Raw genomic sequence first — 9,741 nt, forward strand, 5'->3', positions numbered from 1 at the left:
CAGTCATCTTCCATGGAGAACCCCATGGAGCTACCTGACAGTCATCTTCCATGGAGAACCCCATGGAGCTACCTGACAGTCATCTTCCCTGGGACCTGTGGCATCCCAGAGCACACCCATGCTGGCATCTCCCTGCTTTCCCAGGGCTTGGGAAGCTGGGAGCCTACGGATGGCTGGTGCATGAGGACTTGATCAATGTGGGGTCCAGCTCCTGTTTGCAAGTCCCTGTTGGCTTTGTGGGGTTGGACCCAAAGCAGAACTTCCCTGAAGCCAAAGTCCAGCTGCATCCAATTCCCAGGTGTCAGCTCAAACCCCAGGATAACCAATCCACACCTTGGGATGCTTTGGGAGCTTTGAAAATGCCATGAGAAGTTTGGGTGAGTGCTACCTCACGTCTTGAGTAAGCACTCAGAGGTAGGGGAGAGGTGCCCAGGTGTTGCACAGCTGGTGTAGCACAGCTTTCAATTCCTGCAGCAGCTACACCTCAGATATCCCCAAACCACCTCAGAGCGAGCTGCAGACACGTAAAGTGTCTGAAAGCCCTCTCAGTCCCTCTGTTCCCCTTCCCTCTCTCTTCACCTCCAAACCTGCAGAGAAGTTGGCATTTCCTGTGTTAAATCCAGCCCAAACACTTGGAGAACAACACCAGGCCAACACAGATAATTAATTAGGTTGATTTAACAGAACACCCAGGTTCTGAGAGGGGGAACCAGGCACTGATGGAGGTCCTGAACAGCAAAATAAAAACCATGAACTGTTTGTCAAGCACTTCCTGACAGCCAGTGATGGTGGTGGTGAAATGAGAAACCACAGGAAGCTCAATAAATGGTTCAGATGGTTCATAGCAGGCATTAAGAGCAGGAGTGGGGCTGTAGGCAGTGCCATCCCCTCGAGCCCATGGACCACAGCCCGTGGATGATGGCCCAGGGATGCTGGGGAGGATGGCCAGGGGGTACCAGGACTCCTGGAGGATGTTAGACCCGAGCCAGATGGGGTTTGAAATCAAACCTCTGCCCACAGCTGGATTATTTGTCCCAGGAGATGCCCAGAGCCTGGGCTCCCCTGGCTGGGAAGCTGCTGCAGAGCCCTTGGGACAGGGGAAAGGTGAGACCTACCAGTGCCCCGCTGCTGAGGAGGATCATGAAGACGATGAAGGTCTCAAACCAGTCATGTTCCACGATGAGAAAACAGGTTTTCCTGAGGTTCCACCAAACCTTCCCCTTCTCACTGGTGATGTCCACGTAGAGGCAGGGGAACCTCTTCACACAGCCTGGGAACACAGGGCTGGGGGTCACTCCCGGCCAGGGTGTTCTCACTATTCCCAGTTTTATTGGCATTTTAAACCCTCCCTGGTGGAAGTTGGACCAGGATCCTGCTGGGTGTAGTGGGGTGCACAAGGGGAGCTCCATGGAGATCATCTCTGTGGTGCTACAGGAGGATTTGGACTTGGGGCTGAGCTCAGGGAGCTTGGGGGCCCCTGTGCTGCAAGAATTGGTTGGCAGTGGCCCCTCCATCCCCATTTCTCCCTCTCCACCCCCATTTCCCCCTCTCCACAGGGTCTCCAGCCCTGCTCTGTCCCTCACCTTCAGTGAAACACTCCTCGGGCTCGTTGCTCTCCTCAGCCACTTCTGCCACCTCCTCCTCCTCGGGCGCGGGGGGTTTGTAATCCACGGTGCTGCACACGGACGAGGCATTGTCGCTGGACAGGGGGTTCTGCAGAGGGACAGCAATTCAGGCCAGGCTCCTGGGCTTTGGCTGCCTCCAGCCATGCTCCTCCTGCCCCAGAGAGCCCAGATGGGTGGTGGGACCCCCTTGTTTGGAGGATGCTCTGAGTCCCTCTCCTATGGACACACAGCCCAGAAGCTGTTCAGTCATCCAGGGCTGCAAACCTTGGAGGATTGTTGGTACCTGAGCTTTGATTTTCATACAGTTTCAGAGGGACAAAAGCTCCCCTGATTCCAGCCTTCCTCCCAGCACAGCAGCTCCATCTCCCAATCCACCTGTGCCACCACCTCAGGCTGATTTTCTCACCACCTCCTCCTCTTCTGTGTGTCCCCATCCAAGAATTGCTCTGCCAACCCCTGCTTTGCTGCAGAAACCCAAGCAGCCTCTCCTTTCTCCTCCCTCTGGCTCAGCTCCTGCTGAAGGGCCCTCAGCCCAAGGTTCACCCAAGTTCAAAACCTGCATCCCAAATACCTTTCTTCAGCTCCAGCCTGCTCCACAGCCCAGCTTGGCTGCCTTCCCAGACACCACTCAGCAAGGCCAGAGGGGCTGATAACAAGAAAAAACCTTGGCAAGCCCCTGGGACTCCTTTCCCCCTGATTTTTTTGATGGTTTTTTTTTGGCTTTCTGAGAAGCCCTCTTCCAACACTTGAGGAATGGGCAGATCCCCAGCCCTGCCTATCCTACCTGGGAGCAGCAGGAGCCAGTGGATCCTTTTTCCAGCACAGGAAGGTGTTGGCTCACATGGGAAGGAGATAATCCTCCCCTCAGGTTGCTCCTGCTTTTGGTAATCCATAAAGGAGCTGCTCCATCCTCCAAAAAACAGGGAAAAAGCCCCTGGGGGGTGGGGTGGGGTGGGCTTGTCACTGCCCACAGCTTCAGGGGCCACAGCCACCTCTCTGTGAGGAAATGTTGCTTTAGGGACACGCAGGAGAGGACACAGCAGCAGGGGTGGCCCCAGCTCACAGCTGGTGGCTCTCAAGGACCACTGGGACCACCCCCAGTTGAGGCTGGGAGGGAGGGACAGGAGGGGCAGTGGATTAGGGAGTCTCAGCACGGAGCCAGGCAAGATGTGAGCCCAGGGAAGGACACACAGGAGCCCCAGGTCTGCCCCCAGGACAGCCTCACACAGGGGGAAGGTGGAGACAAAGCAGTGCAACTGCCCTGGAGATGGGGGGGAAGGTCCAAAAGGCCACTGGATGGCTCATGGAACCCAGGAGTTCTGTGGGTGGACACAGGGCTGGTTCTCCTGGGTGGGGACAGGGATAAAACCCAACCCTAGGGGCTTCTGAGCCCTCCCACACCTGGAACCAGCAGGTTTGGAGAGCAATTTCCATCACACTCCTGGCACAGCATCTCCAGCCTGGCTGGGGCTTTCCCCCTGATCCAGGACTTTCCCATCCTTTCCCATCCTTGGTGCTGCACACCCTGACTCAGCCCATGACCCCACAATTCACAGCACTGAGAATCATGGAATTGTTCTGGTTGGAAAAGCCTACTGAGACCATCGAGTCCAGCAGTGCCAAGGCCACCTCTGATCCATGTCCCCAAATGTCACATCCACGTGGCTTTTAAACCCCTCCAGGGATGAGGCCTCCACCCCTGCCCTGAGCAGCTGTGCCAGGGCTGGGCAACCCTTTTAGTGAAGAAATTCTCCTTAATCTCCAATCCAAACCTTCCCTGGCCCAGCCTGAGGCCGTTCCCTCTCCTCCTGTCCCTGTTCCTGGGAGCAGAGCCCGACCCCCCCGGCTGTCCCCTCCTGCCAGGGACTTGTGCAGAGCCACAAGGGCCCCCTGAGCCTCCTCTGCTCCAGCCTGAGCCCCTTTCCAGCTCCCTCAGCTCCACTGACAACATCCCTGTGCTGCAGCAGGGTCCGGAGCATCGCAGGGTGGGATCCCCACGGGAGAAGCCCCTGGCACAGCCCCGAGCCCCGGCGCTCGTTCTGCAGAGACACAGCCCAGCCCCGCTTTGAGCTGCAAAGAGAAACCAACCCACAAGACGCAAAATTGCAGCTGTGATGATCCTGCCGCTCTCATTTCCACCAAAAAAGAGCTTTTCCTTGGAAAGGAGCTGCTCGGGAAGTGGAGAGGATTTATCAGCGCTGTGTGAGCAGCTCCGCGGGTCGGGCTCGTCACGGTGGGATTGTCCCCGGAGCGAGCGGAGTGTGGGGCTCTGGCTCCATCTGGAGCTGATCCCCGGAGTGAGAACACACCCGGCTGGCACCAGCCCCAGGGAACAGCGCAAGGCCCCCACCAATTAGCACCTGCTTGCTAATTGTCATTTCACCTCGTATATACAGGCTGGGAGAGCAGGGGGTGTTCAGCTTGGAGAAGGGAAGGGTCTGGGTCACCTCAGAGGCCCTTGCAGAGCCTAAAGGGGCTCCAGGAGAGCTGGAGAGGGACTGGGGACAAGAGATGGAGGGCCAGGAGCCAGGGAATGGCTCCCAGTGGCAGAGGGCAGGGCTGGATGGGATATTGGGCAGGGATTGTTCCCTGGCAGGGTGGGCAGGCCCTGGCACAGGGTGCCCAGAGCAGCTGGGGCTGCCCCTGGATCCCTGGCAGTGCCCAAGGCCAGGCTGGACATTGGGGCTGGAGCAGCCTGGGACAGTGGGAGGTGTCCCTGCCATGGCAGGGGATGGAATTAAATGGTCTTTTACACTCTTAGCAACCCAAATAATTTCTGATTCTGTGATAAATTGCATCCGTCATTACCCCTGCCTGGCCAGGGCCCCTGTTTTTAATGCATCCCCTTGGCTCCCACCTGAGTCAGCTTTGACTGAATTTAGGCAGCACACCCAGCAGCCTCGATGGGCTGAACTGGTATTTACAGTTTGAGAGGTGCCCTTTGCCTGCTGCATGTGCTGAGGAGCTGTGGCCAGCTCAGAGCTTTTCTGTGCGGTGTTTGGAGCGGCTGCTGTGGGCTGAACCCACCCTAAAGCCCAGAGCTGTGCCAGGATGGGTCTGATGGCTGCACACCAACGTTTTCCCACCTGCTGGGAAGCACTTTGTTGTGACAGGGAGCTGAGGTCCATGGGGACCCCATGTGTCCTCTCCCATTGTGGCCAGGTTGGCAGTGGCATCACCTTTGCAGTGTGCCCAGTGTGCTGGGCACTGCTGCTGTGGGACTGGGCTTTGACAGGAAAAATTTTGGGGGAAATGCTGACTCTCAGCCCTCCTGGTGGCAACACTGAGAGAACTGAGAGCAGCAACCCCCCTGACCTGTTCCCTTGACCAAGGTGCTCCATGCAAGTTTGTTCCCTCTGTAGGGCTTGGCAGTGACGATGGCCAGCCCCACCTTTCCTCCTGTCCCACTCCTGCACCCCAAATGCTGAATCCCCCCTATTGTCCCAGATAACACCAAATAATCAGGATTGTCCCCTCTCCTTGCCACACATTGTGCCAAGCTGGGTCCCTGTCACCGTGCTGAGCTTTGAGGAGCCTGCAGATGGGAGGGAGGTGAGAGGCTCTGCAGTTTTGGGAGCCCTGCTCAACTTCCCAGCCTTTCCTGGGGCTCCCTGTACTGTCTCATTCAGGTGTTCAGCAGCACCACATTTCTCCTAGACCTAGCAGGGCTGGTGGGGATGGAGCTTGTCACAGTTCCCTCAGCTCCTGAGTACACATTTGCCATCCAGACATGACAAATCCCTACTCAGATCTGTCCTATTGTCCAAACAAACCCCCTACACAGGCTGAGGCACCTCCTCCTGTCTCCCTCAGCGCCTGCCCGCTGTGTTTAACCCTAAACTAGGACACCCCAGGACCTTGGAGTGAGCAGTAATTTCCCACAACACCATCACCCTTTTGTGTCCACTTGGGTCTTCCCAAGTTTCTTGTCCCCCTGCCGCCCTCCCAGTGGACCCCAGCAGTCCCCTGGAGACCAGGTTCAGCTGTCTCAACTTTGGATCCCACAGCCCTGGCTTCAGGTTCACCCCTGCTAAGCTCCTCCATCTGGTTCAGGCCCCCCCAGGACGATGCTTTCCGAGGCATTAGCAGTGGATCCAATGATAGTGCCATCAGCAGATTTCCTGGCATCGGATTCCTCTGGAACATCTTTAACCCCAAACTGAGCGCTCTGACCCTTGCACTGCCCCCGTGGTGCAGAGGGGCCCTCTGGCATTGCCAATAACCCCATAGTCTGACCCAAATCAGCCAAAGCCCTGCTTGGACCCTCCCCTCCCACTCCAGCTTACACTGGGAAATGCCAGCTTGGAGAACGCCGTGTTTGGCCCACGCCATGCTCTGTGAGAAAGCTGAAGGTGACCCAAACAGAATTCTTTGGGCAGCACAGCAAGAATGAGCCAATCCCAGTGTGGGGGTAAAACCCTTCCCTTCCATCTGCCTTCCTGACCTTGGTGGTGTCCTCGGTGTCGGACTGGGTGCTGGTCTCCTCGTAGAGGTCGGACTCCTCGGAGGCGATGGGGACTTGCACCGTCAGGTTGGGGTTGTTGATGAAATTCATGTGGTCCAGGTCATCCATGAAAATGTGCTCCTTTCCTGTGATGCCATCCAGGTACCCTGACTTGGGCTCCAGGGCCATGTCCATGTGGTTAATCACAGAGTTGTCCCTTTTACTGGGGTCCTGCTCTTCCTCTGGTGCCACCTTCTTGCCCTTCCAGAGCCGGCGCAGCAGCGCGAGGAGCGTGGCCTTGGCGAAGGCGATGCCGCGGCTGATGCGGCCGATGGCGATCTGCAGGTTGTTCATCTCCCCGTCATCGTCCGACGCCGCCAGGCTGTCGGCGCTGAAGGAGCTCAGCAGCAGAGCCAGGAACAGGTTTAGCACCTGGAGGAGACAAAGCAAATTCCAGCCCTGAGGTCCAGCAGGTCCTGAGCCTCAGGATTTCCCTCTGGAGCTGCAGGGATCGCTCACGGCTGTGGAGAAACCCCTTCGTGGAGGGTCTCATGGGCCCTGCCCTGCCCTCCCCAGCTCTGGGAGCTGCAGAGGTGCCAATCCCAGTTCCTGGAGGACATGGACCTCCTCAAACCCCCTGAGCTCCCATGGTGGTGCCAGTCATGGTTTCAGCTCCTCTAAAGTGCTGCTGTGGATCCATGAGTGTGTCCCTTCCTTTAGTGTCTTGGAGCTCTAGGAATCCCATGGGGGACTCCCCAAGCCTCTGGTGTTTCTCCCCACCACCCCCAGGCATGCAACTCAGCTCTTGTGGCTGCCCCTGGATCCCTGGAAGTGTCCAAGGCCAGGTTGGACAGGGCTTGGAGCAGCCTGGGACAGTGGAAAGGTGTCCCTGGCCATGGCAAGGGGTGGGGCTGAATGCTCTTTAATGTTCCTTCCAACCCGAACCAGTCTGGGATTCCATGATTCCGTGATTATGTCCCTTCCCCCCAGAATGAAACTGCCTGCTTCTCCTCTCAGCTGCAGCTCTTCCTCTCCTCTTCCCTGGCCTTGGTAGCTCAGATGCCCAGCAAGCTCCAGAGGGTCTCCCACACCCTGGAGCCATGGAGGAGCCTGAACCCCAGCTGTGACCCCATCCCTGTGTCCCAGGCACTGCTCTGCTCCATCAAAGCAATGTTTCATCTCAGCACGAGCCAGTAAATGCTCTATAAAACTCCAAGCATGGGCTCGTGTGCTTCCCCTTCTACTTCACCGTCCCAAAACGTGACTGGACCCCACCACAGCCTCTCCTGGCACAGCTGGGGTTGGTGCCTGCCAGAAAGCTGGAGCAGCTCTGGAGCAGAGGAGTGGGACAGGCACCCCCGTGGAGCGGAGCAGGGACAGACCCAGCCCACAGCTGTCGGTGTTTGTGCCGTGTTGTGCGGTGCCAGCAGCACATCTGAGACTGGAATTAGCTGCTATCCAAGGACACTGCTGTTTTCACATGGCTCATGCCTTGTGCCTTAAACCACGTCTTTAAATAAATCCCCGCGGGCCCAGCAGTTGAATGCCCCCGTTAAGTACCAGTTACAGTTAATGGGTGCCGCTGGCTCTGCCTTTGTCGGACAGGACTTCATTACCTTGTCACTCGACGGACTTCCTCCCTTTTCCCTGAATAACCCCAAAGGAAATGCTCTAAGTGTCATTAAGAGCAAAGGACGGGTCACCTTCCTCCTGAGCAGGGGAAGAGCGGAGAAACACACACCTCCCTGCACGGGCGTACTTGGGAGCCTCTGGGACGGGCTCCAGGACTCGGAAATACCTGAGGCACGGCCAGGAGAGCCTGGCAGAGAGGAGGAGGAGGAAGGCACAGAGGTTTCTCTGCTGGCCTGTAAATGGAGCCCGTGCAGAAGGTGCAGAGCTGCCCCGAGGGCTGGGGTACAGCTCAGGAAGCGGACACGCACACCCCTGGGATGGGGACACCCACACCCCCGGGATGGGGACACCCACACCCCCGGGATGGGGACACCCACACCCCTGGGATGGGGACACCCTAACCCCCGGGATGGGGACACGCACACCCCTGGGATGGGGACACTCACACCCCCGGGATGGGGACACTCACACCCCCGGGATGGGGACACCCTCACCCCCGGGATGGGGACACCCACACCCCCGGGATGGGAACACCCTCACCCCTGGGATGGGGACACCCACACCCCCGGGATGGGGACACTCTCACCCCCGGGATGGGGACACTCTCACCCCCGGGATGGGGACACCTGCACCCCCGCGATGGGGACACCCACACCCCCGGGATGGGGACATTCACACCCCCGGGATGGGGACATTCACACCCCCGGGATGGGGACACTCACACCCCCGGGATGGGGACACTCACACCCCCGGGATGGGGACACTCTCACCCCCGGGATGGGGACACTCTCACCCCCGGGATGGGGACACTCACACCCCCGGGATGGGAACACTCACACCCCCGGGATGGGGACACTCACACCCCCGGGATGGGGACACCCACACCCCCGGGATGGGGACACTCACACCCCCGGGATGGGGATACCTGCACCCCCGGGATGGGGACACCCTCACCCCTGGGATGGGGACACTCACACCCCCGGGATGGGGACACTCACACCCCTGTGAGGGCTGTCACTGACCACACCAGCTGAAATTGTGTTGCCCCCGTGACTTCTCCAGAGAAGTCTCCTGGAGAGGTGTGTGGACTGTGCTACTCCAAGAATGGGCTCCAGAAGAGGGAAACTTTCCAGAGCCCCTTTTGGGAGGGCTCTGCAGGGAGCCCCAGCTGTGATTCCCAGTCCAAACTCCTGCACTCCCTGCAGATTGTTCTGGAGAGGCTCCTGCTCCTTCCAGGTGCCCTCATGTGTGATTTTCAGCGTGACCCAGGGTTCCCCTGGAACCCTCGAAAGGTGGCATCACAAACCTTTGCTGGCTGCTGGGAGATGGGCTCCCCTGTCTGCCCAGCACTGCCCATCACAGACCTGGGCCGAGGTCTGCAGCCAGGGCTTCTCCATTCAAAGTCTCAAATCCCTGGCATGAGCCAGGGAAGCCAAAGGGCACCCAAATCCCAGCTTTGTGCTCTCAAAGTGGGACACTCCAAGCTGACCCCAGCCAGGGCCTGCTCTGGGTTCTCCGGGGCTCCTTTCAGAGCCTCCCTGGGGACAGGGGTCAGCAGCTCCCAGGGGCAGATAGTTTTTCAAAGCAAATTCCAAAGGGATTACACAACCCCGGCAAGTAATAGGAGCGAGCCGGCGCTTCCCTCCCCTGCCCTGCTCCTCAAGAAGGGAGAGCTGGGCCCACGCAGGCTGCAAAACAAGCTCCAGAGCTGCCAGCGATGGGGTTACCAAGTTTAGAAAGGATTTCACGCTCGCCTGGAACTCTCAAACCTGCGGCTTGGGCAGCCAGGGGGAGTGGGGAGGGCGGGGACAGGGTGGGGGTGAGGGGAGCAGGGGGTCCCACAGACACAGGGAAGGAGGTTGGCCATCACCAGGTGCCACCTGAAGCACGGGGAGGATTGGGGAGGTTGGGGAGCTGCAGGAGCCTTGTGGGGGGAGGGGGGGGGCTGCTCCCAGAAACACCTGGAGCAAAGGGTGGGATGGATGGATGGATGGATGATGGATGATGGATGGATGATGGATGGATGATGGATGATGGATG

General features: G+C 58.5%; 1 protein-coding gene across 1 annotated transcript in view; it reads right to left on the bottom strand.

The window, feature by feature from the left end:
- SCN4A (sodium voltage-gated channel alpha subunit 4) overlaps positions 1-9,741 on the bottom strand; it is a 51,948-nt gene that overhangs the window by 8,796 nt on the left and 33,411 nt on the right. The window contains exons 16-18 of the mRNA XM_015651419.1: positions 6,070-6,501; positions 1,584-1,713; positions 1,116-1,270 (exon numbers count right to left, since the gene is read on the bottom strand). Coding sequence (XP_015506905.1) covers positions 1,116-1,270; positions 1,584-1,713; positions 6,070-6,501 — 717 coding nt within the window. The remainder of the gene's footprint in view (positions 1-1,115; positions 1,271-1,583; positions 1,714-6,069; positions 6,502-9,741) is intronic.

This window comes from Parus major, chromosome 27 (assembly GCF_001522545.3).
Source record: "Parus major isolate Abel chromosome 27, Parus_major1.1, whole genome shotgun sequence".
Taxonomy (NCBI): domain Eukaryota; kingdom Metazoa; phylum Chordata; class Aves; order Passeriformes; family Paridae; genus Parus; species Parus major.